The 15425-nt window shown below is 42.2% G+C and overlaps 2 protein-coding genes across 2 annotated transcripts; one reads left to right on the forward strand and one right to left on the reverse strand.

Annotated features, from left to right (window-relative positions):
- Nucleotides 1-3767: 3767 nt before the first annotated feature.
- Nucleotides 3768-5109, forward strand: h1-0 (H1.0 linker histone). Its single transcript, XM_079182835.1, has one exon. It carries the CDS (start codon nt 3996-3998, stop codon nt 4584-4586), a length of 591 nt encoding a protein of 196 aa, XP_079038961.1. The 5' UTR covers nt 3768-3995; the 3' UTR covers nt 4587-5109.
- Nucleotides 5110-6396: 1287 nt separating this feature from the next.
- rhot2 (ras homolog family member T2) lies at nt 6397-14725 on the reverse strand. The gene is made up of 19 exons (XM_079182806.1): nt 14556-14725; nt 13594-13652; nt 13123-13204; nt 12914-12957; nt 12608-12661; nt 12449-12501; nt 12099-12207; nt 11817-11918; nt 11591-11689; nt 11385-11493; nt 11180-11300; nt 10850-10934; nt 10507-10652; nt 10275-10375; nt 9143-9273; nt 8937-9017; nt 8727-8849; nt 7821-8023; nt 6397-7660 (listed from the first exon to the last, which is right to left on the reverse strand). Exons 1-19 carry the CDS (start codon nt 14590-14592, stop codon nt 7543-7545), a joined length of 1857 nt encoding a protein of 618 aa, XP_079038932.1. The 5' UTR covers nt 14593-14725; the 3' UTR covers nt 6397-7542.
- Nucleotides 14726-15425: the final 700 nt, after the last annotated feature.

Genomic DNA, 15425 nt, shown 5'->3' on the forward strand with positions numbered 1-15425 from the left:
CAGAGCACACTCACGCCACAGCTGGCCCGAGGAAACGTGCATTAAAACCGCCAGTGTGTCAATGTCCTGTTCTCACTTTTGTTGTCTTCAACATGGCATGCTGTTAGTTTAGAGCAAGTCTAGAGCAAAGTTTAGAGCAAACTTTAATTATTTTAACCGTGGCAGCGCAATGGGCAGCTGAACTAAATGGTGTCCAGCTCAAGGGCCCAAGTGGCACTTTAAAACTGCACACGGGGATATATGGAAAGATGCAACTGGTCAAAGATGAAAAATACTTTTCCTATATTTTTGACAATCTTCTTGTGCCAATAAACTATAAACTATACCTGTATGCATTGTTCTGTATTTTTTTTTATGTGTTTTACTTAAAGTGCTTTGCTAGAGAGGAACCAGTGTTACACTCTGTCACATGCAGATGATGGCAGAAGCCAGTAAATGTTGATGAATACACAGTTGGTTTCCATTGAAATAATATTATAGAAGTTGCGAAAAAAATCTAACATCTACAACAAAAAAACAAACAACTAGTTTTGAGACTGTAACTGTGATTAACAGCTGAAGTGCACTTCATCTGATCTGTCAAAGTCATGCAACATAATTATATAGCAATACACCAAATGGGTGAAAAAAATCTACATCCTTGAAACAACAATACTGCTCACAATCCTATTCTATTGACCGGCTGAGTGAAACTTGATTTGGATGCAATCTCAGTGAATCAAAAAGCTATAAACTCTATATGAGTATATGAGCAAAATACATATAAAGAATCGGTAAATTAGTTTGTAAAAGTGTAAAGAAACCCTGAGGATTCATAGCAGGAAAAAGAGAAATGATCTAATCTTAAACCTGTCTGCAGACCGTCTTCTCTTGCAACCTGGGTAAATAAAAAAGATCTGATTGAATTTGACCTTATCTGACTTTCAAAGTCAGAGTAAACGACCAAACAGTCCTCAGAAAGAATGCTTTTAACGGAGCACAATGTGATCATGTGTTGGACCGTTTTGGACCTAACACGCGACTGATCCACAGCCCTGATATGGAGTACAGGAGGCCCTCAGTAGTGAAATTGTGGGTGATGTTACCCAGAATACCCATGACTGGACTTGAGAAGGTTTTAGTTCAGCTAAAATTACAAACTGGCATTGGATAAATTTAGAGATGCAACGCTAACACACTCCTGACAGGATGGTGTAGCTGTCTTCTGTAAATACATGTATACCTCCCACTCGACGCTCTCCAACTTCTGACGAATAAACCAGCACTGGATTAAGCATTATGTAAGTTGAACATTATGGCAGACATAGGCAACCCCAATTATACAACTGTGAAGCTAGATTCCAGTGTGCTGGCAGCAGTAGTGAATGACTGCACCAAAAGATGGAGTGAGGACTAATTTCTGTGAATTAATTATTACATTAATCAACTAATGTTATCAGCTCTGCCCACGCCACAAAGGCACCAATTCTCAAAAATAAAAATAAAAAAACACAGCAGGGTGTATATCATTCTGTTAGGGACAATTCACAAACAATCACTGAATAACTACTAACCTCTAATTATCAGTCACCTCTGAATCAGGAAGGCCTAATAAAACGCATTGGTCATTAAGCAACATCTCATTATACTGATAATTACTTTGAAATGCGTTGGGCAGGGCCCGGGAGGACGTCCCTGTGTCGGCTAATAAAGGGAGTGGTCTAAGGGGGGGGGAGTCTGTGTTTGGCGGCTGCTTTTCAGCCCCGCTTCCTAAACGGGGCACAAGCGGCCAAAAACACATCACTCCGGACAAACGGTGCCAAAAACAACGGACCAATACCCTAAACCCCCAAATTGCCAAAACAGGCCGAAAGCTATAGCCGTGTAACACATGGCCCGAAAAGGAGTCGCAAACAATAGACATGTTGTTCATGTTATCGTGGAGACGTTGCTGTGTATTTATAGCTATACGCATATAAGCTACGCACTGCGTGGTTTAATTGTGCTCCTCCCCTCTTTACTTGCGCCATACAAATATGTGTATTCACTCCAGCGCTCCTTACGCGCTTCACTCACTTATTCATTCCTTCACCCTCGGCCATTTACTCCCCCCTCCCTCTTTCATGCACTTGTGCTATGTAGTACAACTCACCCTTTCATCTACTCCCTCCCTGTGCCTCGGGAAAAAAAAATCACGTATTCACTCACTCACTCCTCCCTCCCCGTTTTCACTCATTCAATCCCTGCCTGCTCACTAACTCACCCACCCTCCATTTAAAACACGCACCAAAAAAAAACAAAATTCTCAGCCATCAACTCACTGTAAGGACACAGGTGGAGATAGAAGGGCAGAGGCACTGATGTTTTCCTCAGTAGTTTAACTTCCTTTTTACACTATTTATCGGCTACAATATACACAGCACACATGTAGGTTATATACCATTATGCCAACTAATAAAGCTAATTGGGCATAATGTTATTTGAACAACAGTGGACCCTTCATTTTTTCAAGCAGTATCCCACTGTAGTCTACACTGTAGACTCTACAGTGTAGAGGACCACCTCTTGGACAAACAGCCTGATATTACTTTGTACCATTGAGGATGGTGTGGACGAGGACAGAATTGGGATTTTTAAAAATCTTAAAATAGTGTCCAATAACTCAGATAACCATGCCACAAAAGTCGGGGAAAAGCACTACTCCAGTGGCTGTGACTTTAGGAATCAAAATGGCGTTGCAGGGAGGGACATCAGACCTGCTATTATAAGAATAAATATTACAGGAGAATTAGATTAAAGTTTGTAATTTGGGAGGTTTGTGTTGTTTAGGACCGGCTCCACAGACCCTCATAAAAATGAGGAAAAGCCAAATGTCAAACCTGTTATTGACTGTGGTCTGATGCGCCAGTTCCTGAACAAAAGAAAGCCATCACTGCGCCTTGTATTAAAAGGACTTTCGTTTCGGGTGCAGTCCCCCTTGCAGCTGGACTAACACCTGGTCACACAGCAGCCACTTGCACCACTATCCGAAATATGGAGATCCATTTTTGGATCCGGTATCAGAGTCCCTGATCTTTGGAGGTGTTGGCAACTTTCCTGACAATGGACCTCGAGTGGCGACTGCCATAGTGACAGCTATAAGCAATTCTGTCGAAAAATCAGCAAAAACAGCGAACCTATCCATCGTATTCCCCCCACATAAACCCGCATCATCGTCCCAAGTGTCACCTGTAACTTAGATATCGTGACATATAATTTATAGGAGGTTTAACAGCAAATAATCTCGACCACGTCATTCAAAGTCAATGGCCGGACTGTGTTAGTTGGGGAAATGTATCGATGTATTAAAAGCAAAAACGAAAAGAGAACTCGACCGAACCGCGTGCATCCGCTTAAGCATAGATACAATTTCGATATGCATTGGTTGATTTTGCCCGAGGTTGCGTCTGTTTGGGTCAATTTAACGCGAATTGTGCAAAATTGTTCACAGCCCGCATTACTTCCAGCGGGTTTTCCTGGAATAAAAGTTGTTCTCCGCCGCGGAGGATTTACAAAAAGTGTGTCCACGTGAAGCCCAATGTCTCTGCTATCAGCCGATAATGTTTTGTGGATCAGTACTCAGCCGTAGCTTTTATATTTGTCAGGAGTTGGAGGATGAAGAAACACAAACAGGACGGCGCCAGTTCCATGGAGTCGGCTAGATCAGCTGCTGGCAGTTGGTGTTCTCAATCACGTCCGCAGATAGGCTTCATAGGCTCACTGAGGCGCCCGTGGAATAAGACACTTAAGTGATCCGGTGCACTGACGCGTCACTCCGTGAGGACAATTATTTCATTTTTACTGTGACAGCAGTTAGTGTGGCATTGTCTGCCGACTCGGACTTTCTGGAAGAAAAGCTTTATTTCTGGCCGTGCGTATATATTTCTGTTTCTGACGCTCTGGTGTAGTCGGCTGAAATTACACCACATTGGACTTTTTTTTGTTTTTTTGTTAACTAACTCCAAAGAAAAGTCACCATGGCAGAGACGTCGGTCACTCCAGCCAAAGCCAAAAAGGCAGGCAAGCCTAAGAAGCCTGCTTCTCATCCCAAATACTCGGAGATGATAAAGGCAGCCATCGCGCACGACGCCAGCAGGAACGGAGCGTCCCGGCAGTCCATCCAGAAGTACGTGAAGAAGAACTACAAGGTGGGCGAGAACGCCGATGTGCAGATTAAATTGGCCCTTAAAAGGATGGAGGCGGCCGGGAACCTGCGCCACACCAAAGGCATCGGCGCGTCCGGATCCTTCAGGTGGGCCAAACCAGAGGACTCCAAAAAGTCAGCCAAGGCGCCGACACCTGCCAAGCCAAAGAAGGCAGTGAAGCCCTCCAAACCCAAAAAGGTGGCCAAGCCTAAGAAAGTGACCAAGACGCCGGAAAAAACCAAGAAGGCACCTGTAAAGAAAGTGAAAAAGGTCGCGAAAAAGGCGACACCGGTGAAAGGCAAAAAGGCACCAGTCAAGAAAGCAAGCAAGGCAGTCAAGCCCAAGGCAAAACCAGCAAGGAGGGCAACCAAGCCCAAGGGGAAGTCACCCAAAAAGGGAGCCAAAACAGGCAAGAAGAAGTAAAAGGACAATATCAGAGAGACAAAGTCACTGTAAATACTTAAGGAAATGTTTTCGTATATGTATTATTTTTGTAAGCTCTCATGCAAACTTATGCTGTTTTTACCAGTAGTTTCCTCTCCATTGCACTATAGCTTATAGATGCTGTAGACATACTTGTGAGCATTTTTTTTATTTAATAATGCTGTTCATTTCTATCCGATCCTTGGATACATACTGGCTAGACTAGCGTCGTTCTGAAAGGGGAAAAAATTACATACAGTTGAACTTATGAATAGTCATCGTTAGTGCACGGGGGCATACTGAAAATACGAATGTGACAATGGAGAGCATTGTTGAGCCTTTACAATGTACAGCCCATAGGCAGTGGACGTCAGCAAGATTCTCCTAACGGCTCTATAGATGTCATTCAAGCTCCATTCTGTATATTTCCTCATGTTCAGACGACTCATACTATACAAACATCCCACTGTGTTCAGTCACTTTTAAAGACTGGTTTTACTGCAATTCAATAAACCTTTGTCATCTTCTACTAAATGTGTTGGCTCAACTTATTGCGCGCATTTTACGCGTGCGTAACTTGCTTTGTGAAGCAGTCAAGAGTGATTTCTGTGTTTTGAAGAACAGGTTTTATGTAATCTGCTTAATAGCCTGGAGACATTGTCGCCTTTAGATATCAGACATGTTAACCAATTAAGGGCACTGCATTAAATTACAGCTACACTAAGCTGATGCAGACAAAACCCACCTATGGAAGCTCCAATGCGGCGGGGGGTTCTGTGGCAGATACACGTAAGAGGACATGCAACACAGAAAATACTGACACTTAGAAGACTGCATGTTGTTAAGTTAGTCTACGCGTGTTAATGACATGCAAATGACCAGAATCGTGCACTCTGAATTACCTTTTAACTGCTTTACCAACTAGTTATGGGGGCAGAACACGCTTTGCTATGAAGTAAACGCCTGTGTATCATAGATATTCATGGTGAAATAAACGTGCACAAAATAAAGTCACTGAAAGTGATAGGGCGGTGGTAAATGAGGCCAAGAGATTACATTGCGGGGGGAATCCTCTGTTAAACTGGTCTGAATATTATGTTTAGTCAAAAAAACTGTACTAAATACGGAACATTAAGGTTAAAATACAGCAGTTACTATTTTTTTTCGCAGTCTATTCTTGCACATGTCACTACTGTATCAGTGCGGCTGCAGAGCAGCGGGGTGGCGGCTTTGCAGACACACCCAGCGCTCACTACTTGGCCTCTCACCCGACATGCAACACCGCCATCTAGTGGTGGTGTCCTCCCGAGAATCGACGACTCCTCTGGACTGCAGTTGGGACTGAGACGTCAGAAGCACAGGCCGGAGTCAAACTGATGAAAGTCAAGATCACACACAGAAAAATTACCATTGATAGTGTTATTCATTATTATCTCTAGAAACAGAGCTGGTATCAGCAAAGTAAGCCGAGTGATCAAAGCAATGCATCCAGACTCACCGAGGCATGGTGTTGATGTGGGTATATTGGAGTAACCCAACATGAATTTTGACAGCCCCGATGACTTTCAGTACACACGTTTTGTGATGATAATATGGTATGTGGAACATGTCAATAAGGTAGATATTAAAACGAAATGTGTGTGGTCAGGTCTCTGAAGTCTAATACTTGTGTATGAATTAAAAACAAATCAAAATTCAGTCAAAATTTATCAGCTATAAAAAAATAGATGCAAAGAATCAACAAGGTGAACAACATTCATCTTTCATCCCATCATCCACAACGTCTTTTGGGCAAAAGCTCCCCATCCAGTCTCATCTGGTCTTTTTTTATTAAGCATCTAAATCAGTTCAATGTCTGTAAGAAAGACAGCCATGTTTTAAAAGTCACAGAAGTGTATTCTGCAGAAACACCAGGTCCCCGGCTAAATCAAGCAACAAAACGCACAAAACATGACCGACTCATGTTGGAAAAACAACGCAATGGCAGATTATGTAAGAAGGTCAAAGTGTATGCACAGAGTATGTTAATAGAAAAAAGAAAAAAAAAATCACAGATCATTAACTTATTTCAGTCTCAATCTAAATCAATGAATTCCATTTCAATGTGAACAGAAAGAAGCAGATTCATTTGACCAGATATTTAAGGTTTGCTTGGCCTCCTTTTACTGCATAAAATATTTTCTGTCCTTTTGCAGATGTATCAACAAACCACCATTCTTCTTCATGCACATCGCTCCCTGCCACAGCAGAGGAGTGGAGGCAGGCCTTACTGCTATACACATGAACATTTTATCATTTGTAGGCATAACAATGTGCTTAAAGGGGGCAAATAACATGCTTTTGACTGCTCATTGCCGCTGGAGTTATTTGGCAAGTCAGATAAGAATATCTAGTGTCTGAGGTGGCATGGTCAGAAGCATGAGTGCAGTTCATTGGAGATATTCAGCAGCAGCCAGTCAGAATGTTTGCCCTTTGTGCTGACCTTTGGTTCTTCAGTCTAGTCAATTTGGCATTTGTATATTTTACGCTTAAGAAACACAGTAGGTTTATAAAAACTCCCCAATCTCACCATTTACACCCGACACATAATTGAATACACGTTAGACGGGAACATCTTGGTGCATTTCCTACCCTTTGATAAAGCACCCGTTTGGATCTTAACAGTTGGTCGTGTTTCAATGCAGTGAGCGGTGACAGGCTAACTCCTACTAAACCTGGTTGGACGACGTAAGGCAGAAAAAGCTGAGCACAGCAGCGCAGGGAAGAATTTGTATCCAGTTTCCTTTGAAGTGCTGCAATCAACGGACTCGGAGGGAAGGACAAAGTGAAGAGGAGCAGAGATATGAAGAGTAAAACGAAGCGGCGGGCTTTGAATCTGGTCTCTGATGTTTTTGCCTTCGTGGATGGATTGATGGAGCGTCAGGCTGGGAAAAAAAATGAAGAAGCCGATTGTTGATCATTTAAGTCTGGCGACGGCTCTGAAGACGGCAAAGCCGAGAACCGCAACCACAGCCGAGCCCAACGCCACTCTCAGCCAGAATGATGTGTTGCTCATGTTGGAACCATTCAGGTGTCTGGAATAGAGGGGGGAACAAATAGGTCCAGTCACACAATGCAACAACTAAAACCATGAGCAAAATAAATGCCTAGCTACCTACATCTCTACCGATCCCTGTTGTCAATGTTTTAAACATTCTACTGTAACTGATCTTTATATTTTCAATGTCTACGTACGGGTATACTGCTGCCCACGCGAGCCTTTTGTAGATGCTCTTGCTGCTGGAGTCGAGGAACAGGCTGGAGAAGGGCAGAGGTGGAGGCAGTTGGTGTTTATAACAGAACTCTGCTGGAGTCGTCCCGTGGAACTGCTTGACCTCAGGAAGGTCCACCTTGGAGGCGACCAGCACACATGGGATGTTGCTCTCCATGTAGTGTTGCTGAGGAAGAAATGGGATTAAGAGTAAAAAGAAAAAAAAACGTCAGTTGAGAGAGAAGAGAATCTACCTCGTTTGCAAGTCGGTCATAATGAAGTTATGTAAACCTCATTGAGATACACAGTACATGTAAACAAAGTGAAGAAAAGAATAAATCACTTTTATTCGAGCTCGTCATCGCTCCAAGCAAAAATAAATCTCTGGTCCCTCTTTTCCAACTGCAGAGTGTGTAAAGTCTGCTTCCTGTTTACACGCACAGGCCCAGTGTACGCGAGTGGTCATGTGATATGCGTTTTCAGGCGCTGTAGTGTGGACGGAAATTATAATCATAAAACGGTGCTGAAGCGCTTGTGTGGACAGAAATGGTTTTCGTTTTAAAAAGGCCATTTTAAATGAAAATGTAGTAGTGTTGATGTCAGCCGGTAATACAGGACCTGTTAACATGGGGCCTTTTATTCCACTAATAATCAGAGTAACAGACCAACACCATGTCTTCTTGTACACACCTTGATCTGAGTAAATACTATAATAATAATAATAATAATAATAATAATAATAATAATAATAATAATAATAATAATAATAATAAGCTACAAGCAGCTCCGTCTCTTATTTGCCCATTCTGAAGTGCTGGATTCAGTCAACAGCACATACTAAAAATGATAATTAATAAATGAAATGCTTCTGTAATTGTGGCGTTACTCACCTTGTATATACTGGCACAATAGTCAAAGGAATGTGGGTCACTGGCGTCATACATGAGACACGCCACATCACAGTTGGCGTCTGACGCCTTCAGGAACTCGACCTCCACATCCACCTCATTGAGCTGCACAGGGAGGAGAAGTGTGCGCATGGTGTTAATCAGGGTCAGAGGTTAAAGGTCAACATTAGGCTCAGGATGGCAGCTACTTACTATAAGGTACTTCTCCTGGTTGCTGACTTGGACAGTGTTTATGGCGTAGGGGGTAAAGGCACTGCTGGAATTTCTTTTATTCTGTAGAAGGCAAACAAGTATTACAGGAAACCACTACTACCTAGCATTATCCAAAGTTACGAGAAGAAGTGTTAATTATGCAAAGCTTCGTATTTTCGGTTCCAGACTAGCAGATGGTGCCGTACCACAACGTTGCGGCCCACAAAGGCCTGGATAAAGGCGGTCTTGCCAGTCCCCCGCGGTCCGATCACCTTGCAGAGAAACACTGACCGCTGTGTCTGGCGTCTCTCCAGGTCCACCTCTTTCTCCTGTGTCACTGCACATGTAAACAAGCAGAAACACTCAGTATGAACACAATGCTCAAACACACAGGGCATAACAACTAGGTTTAGAAATCAATGCCGGTACACATTACACCCGTGTAAGTGCAGTTTTAGGCAACACGACATTACAGATGGAAAGTCAGAGGAAACGACTGATCGTCACAAGACACGTAGAGCATAAAATAAAAGTGTGACTATAACAATAAATAACTAAAAAGATGACCCGGGAGAAACCAACTACAAAATAAATCACTAATGGGACAAAAACTGTAAAGTTTGGCTCGAAGGTGCTGGCACTGGAAAGTTCAATCAAGAGGGTGTATTGCCTGTACATTCACCATTTTAGGATATCTGGGACTTAGCTTTTCTGTCGCCTTGACTCAACTATTCATCACTCTAAACTCTACTTTGTCAGCCCCAGCTGTTGTGGCACTAGATGAAAACCTTAGGATTGGTCCTCTAGGGGCAATGAATCTGTGCACAAAAACTTTAATCCATCAAACAGTCGTTGCGACGTCTCACTCAGGACCAACGTGTTAGTCTGATAATAACCCAACTTACAGGCGATCAGAGCAACCAACCGACATCGCTTTACTGAGAGCGAGGTGCTAGCTCGGCTAAAAATAAATGTACAATAACAACATCAACACTACTAAATGAAAGGTTGAGTCTGTAACTAGCCCCCTTGTTAAAAGATCAGCGCTAATCTCTGTGGCTTACTGGCCTCTATGACATCTAAAGCAGGGTTACCAAAAGCCTGACCTCTGAGACGAAGACAGAATGTGTGTGACTAGCAGCAGTGACTGGCCTCGGACTGCTACTTGTTCATACACACTACGTCTGCACAGAGACACTAATACAAGATACAGCCAAGTAAAAGCTCCTCATATTACCTCAATTATCACTAGTGAGTCATCGTTTAGTTACTGCTCACAAGAAACACAAAAATAACATGTATGAATGAACTGAGTCAATCACACACACACACACACACCTGTGATTGCGGCGGTCTGGGACTCCTGCTCAGTGAGGATCGGGTAGCCGAGGTATCCAAGGTGCTCCAGGCAACGGTGGATGTCAAAGTACGCAGAGAGCCTGCGTGAGACGGGATTGACATACATGTGACTTTGAACTGTGCGGCACATACGTTGCTTATAAGTGCACAAAAAGTGTAACGCTAGTGCATGCAGTCACATTATATCATTAACGAGAGGTGAGATACTTACGTCCACTGACAAAGGTAGCCGTGGTGAGAGATGTAGCCCTCGTCTGTGGTGGGGACAGTCATGTAGACCTCTGCACCCCACGGCATGTAAGGACACACGCAAAACAGGTTCTTAAGCTCCGCCGGTGACAGGGCACAGTCTTTGTCCTGAGAGGGAAAAACAAGGAAACACTCCTTTATTGCATGTGACATGGAGAAAACTAAGACAGCATTTGAAATACTTCCCCCTAATATATTCAACACATAATCATATTGTTTCAATGACATTTCTCACAACATTTAACTGATACACTTTACTGTCCAGTGGGACGTTGAGACCAAAGGCGACTAGGTTTGCTACTCACTTCATCGTACTTGTCAAACAGCCGCTGGAGAAACTGGTGACCTAAAGGATTGAACTCTGTGGTGCAGCCGACTGGAACTCGTAGTCTGACAACAGAAAAACAACAATTTGATATTTAGATACCTGAGCATTCCTAGCTAGTGCATACACACACAAAGCTAAAGCCAAATGGAAACAGAGAATCTGAGACAGATGGCAACGTAGAATCCACGGACACGGACCTTTATTCTCCAAAGATATCGCAATACAGCTTGTTGTAACGCTAGTTATCAGCAGTATAAACATTTGCATCCGAGATGACGGATACAGTACAATGGTGTCATGGACATACTCGGGGTAAAGGTAATCATCAGTCAGCTCAAGGTTGTCGTCATAACCAAACTTCCTGAGGATGGTCCACGTGGTTTCATGTCGGCCCCTCTGGATAAATAACGTATTCAGAAACAAGAAGCCTGAAAAAGAAGACACTTAGTTGAGTGTGTCCTTGCAACGACACCATTTAAAGTTGCATGTTGTCATTCATGACCGGCTGTTACCATTTAGGGTCAGGCCATTGTCCTGCACCCCGTCACTGGTGTTCTTCCAAACTACTGTCTTCACATCTTCTAAGGCTTGAGGAGCCAGAGGATTCCCGAAACAAGATTTCTACACATAAAGATACATTTTCTTATATAGCAAACAAATGGCGTACGTGCAAATAAGTGCCAAGAAGACATTATGTTCAGTGATTTTTAACGGTTACCTGAAAGCAGTTGAGTTCAGCGTCACTGAGGATGCGATCATTGTCCTGGTCGGATATGTAAAATATCCTGCTCAGGGCTCGGACACACAGTTGTTTCAGCTGGGGACAAAAATCTTATTATTAATCAACCAATCATTTTCATGCACAGATGTAAATAAGTGGACAGAGAGAGAGAGACAGACACGCTGACTCCACAGTTAGCATCACATTTCCAGAAACATCTGACCTGTTTGTCCTCGGGGTCATAAAGAGGAGCAGTGGGGTGAAGAACGGCCTTCTGTGCATAGTAGAACAGCTCGGAAATGTTTTTCAAGTTCTTTGCAGAACACTTGAAAGAGAAAGAATGGCAGAAAGAACACAGATACAATCATCCAAACAATCTAAAGGTTTAGATAAAGTGTGCACGTGTAAATATGTGTGTGTGAAACGCAGCAATCGTGTGCATTTCAACGCTACAGTTAGCGGGTGTAAACAGACTGCAGTGATAAGCACACTGGATACGTCTCACCTCAACACACGTCTCAATCTCAGAGAACTGGTTCATGATGGGGAGAATGGTTTCCATCGAGCTTCCACAGCGAAGATCAGACTTGTTTCCCACGAGGATGATGGGAACTCTGATTAAACACAAGGAGACAGGGTGAATCTCAATAAAACAGTTTATTTTGTAAATACTGTAAATCAGTACTCATTCAAACGGAGTGTACTGCATGCAGGGTCTTATTCTGGACAATTTAGCTACAAATTCCCGATTACCAAGTTTGCCAACATTACATGCAAACAGTAGGGAAGAGTGCAAAGGACATTGGCACAGAAGAGCTCAGGTAACACACACCCATCAACAGCATACAAACATACTTGTTCCCTTTCTCTGCGTCACCGTTAACTAAAGGTATCCATTTAGTTTTGATCTGAAAAAAAAACAAGAGGCAGAAACAAGTGCAATTTGTATTTTAAATGCATTTAGTAATTGTAATGTACAGTATGTGGAAAGCTTGTACGTTAGCAGGTTACTACCTTGTCTATTGTTTCCTCATTGGTGACATCATACACTACACACACCACATTAGCCTGTGTGGGTTAGAGAAAGAACAGCTGTAAGAATTCAATAAACCTTGAATACATTTATAATAAAATGCTACTAAAACTAAACAAAGACATCCATTTACATGGCTTTAAAGTTGTTATTCTTAATCAGGGGTGGCACAGCATTGCTCAACATTATTTCAGCCCAAAGGAATCCTTCAGTGCATCTGGTTTTGATCTCATTTGTTAGATCGGATCGTGTTCAGTATGTTCATTAGTGGTGTAAGGTGTACTTACCTTGATGATCTCATTTCTAAGGACTTCATCACTCTGCTCTTTCTCTGTTAAAGACAGACACAAACGGATATCAAAGTCAAGATACTCAGACCTTTATGTTTCAACAAACCTCACACACACACACGTAATAGTTTTGCAGCTTGTGTCTTAATGTGCAACAAGCATAGAGACCAGTCAGAGGAATGAATAGCGGTGGTCCTCCGTATTACCTGAGTAGTCCACTATATGTGTGGGCACCTTCTCTGGAGTCACGTCAGCAGGGATGGTGATCTCTTCAGCTCTGGAGGGAACCTTTCAGAGATCGCAGACAAATTGTCAACCATCACTTAATCAGGATAACACAAACACACACACTTTCCATGGTGTATTAACCATGGATTTAGTAAACAAAGTTTAATTTTTGGGGGACAAAAACAGTAGTGCAAAATGTATTAGTCATTATACCATATGCATGATATAGAACATTTCTCTGTGCATTCTGTTGTACCTACAATAGTATACATTTGCCAGTAAGTGTACTTAAACTAAAAGAAGCTAAAGGTCACACAGAAACACTTACAGTGGCCACATAGTACAGAGCAGAATGAGTTGATTTGAACATGTCAAACAAAGCACAAACATGCTGCAAAAGCCATAATATGTTGCAAAAGCCCACGTTAGATACAACCTGAGACTTTTACCTCGTCTGGAAATTCTTCTCCAACCAAAGACATGATGAGGGATGTCTTCCCCACCTTGGCTGTTGGAGGAGACAACATGAAGTGAAGGAGAGAAGCTGCCAGAGAAAGACTCTAGGATCCTTATTTGACTTGTGTGATGAAGTGATCGCACTTCCTGTAAAAGGACATCGATCAGCTACTAGCAAGTTAGCCATAACTATTCGTTATTACAGAGCGTGTAATAGTGCTGCTCGTTAATATGGCATGTAGTTAGTAAACACTGTCGTATTGCAACTATACAGTTGAGTCTTCAGCCACAGAAAATATGTCATTGATACACATACAGAACATACTATAACGGTCATACTGAACCGTTACCCTCTATAAACAGTTAGCTAGCTAATAAAAAGTGTAGTAAAAGTGTCACTTTCACTAAAGCATGGTTATGTTTATAGTTAAGAGAGGTAATGCTAATGCTAATTATGTTAACCGTTCTGTTGGCGTTAATTTATAAAGCAACGGTCTGACTGCAGCTTCCGTTAACGTTATATTTACAGTTAGCGTTAGTTTGCTAACACGTCGATGCTCTGACTCAGAGAACTTTTTAAAAAAATAAGACAATTAAATGTATTTATTGTGTAATGCGGCTTTATGTTATCTCACGAAAACAAAACTCACGTTTACTAACTTCTGTTCGGCTGCTAAGTTAAGCTAACTAAGTTAGCGTTAAGTTACCAAGTTAGCTAACCGTTCACAACTTGAAACTAAAGTTACTCTGAGCTAAATTAGCATAGCGGAAAGTACCGTTTGGAAAGAAGACATATATATATTAGTGCAGACCTAAATGTCCCTGTTATCTCCACCATGCCACCAGGAGTAGCCAACATAAATCCAGCGACAAGTTCGTAAGTTAGCTACAAGAGCTAATGTTTGCTAACGCTAGTTTGTTAGCTTGTGGTCAGCTGTCAGTGCGAATGACTTACGTTCCCCCAGCAGGAGTATCCTGACGTCTTGCTTCATGTTTCTCCTCTGGTTGACCAGCAGTCACACGCGCTACAGTCCTACAGTGACATTTATCGTTCATTTGAATGCCAAATGTCTAGCTATAATCAAACGTGTGCCTCTCCACAGCACCCAAGGTGAAACCATATCATTCCGGTTCACAGAGGAGACGGTGAAACCACGCCCTCTGCCGGCGGAACACACGCCCTGCAGCCCACGTGAGCTTCTCGTGTTTTGCCTATAAAACGTTCAACAAAATAAAAATGTTCATAGTGGCATAAAGTCTCATCAGAGATGAAGCTTTATCTCAATAACATAGTAAGCCTATGCTAATAATATTTAATTAGCATTGCTGGATGGAGCAAGATATGTATTGACAGCGACTGCTTCTGTAATTAATGTGCATTTGATGATATCTTTAAACTTGTACAGGAGCACAGCTACCAGTAAATGTTCTGTTGCTTTCCACCTCTGCCCAAAATTGTGCCCCATTAACAGCGAAGTCATTGGTGAATCCTTTACTGAAACGATATCAAACCACGATAAACAGCCTATTTTTTTTAAACCCAACCAATTAAGATTAATTATATTTATAGCTATATTCAAATGTCAGCACTTTTGAAAAGACAGAGATGAGATGGATGGCTGTCATATTTTCAGGGAGTCTAACACCTCAGTATGTTAATAAACCTCCAGTGAGGTGATTATTCAGAGTAAAACAATCCCTTATAACACTATCATGATCATGTAATATACGGTTTAATTATCAAAGTGATGGCGCTGCCTAAATCTTAAAGATAAAGCCTTGTTGAAACTATTTTTATTATTCTTTACAGCCTGTGAAATCTGAA

This window comes from Pholis gunnellus, assembly GCF_910591455.1.
Source record: "Pholis gunnellus genome assembly, chromosome: 21".
Classification (NCBI taxonomy): Eukaryota; Metazoa; Chordata; class Actinopteri; order Perciformes; family Pholidae; genus Pholis; species Pholis gunnellus.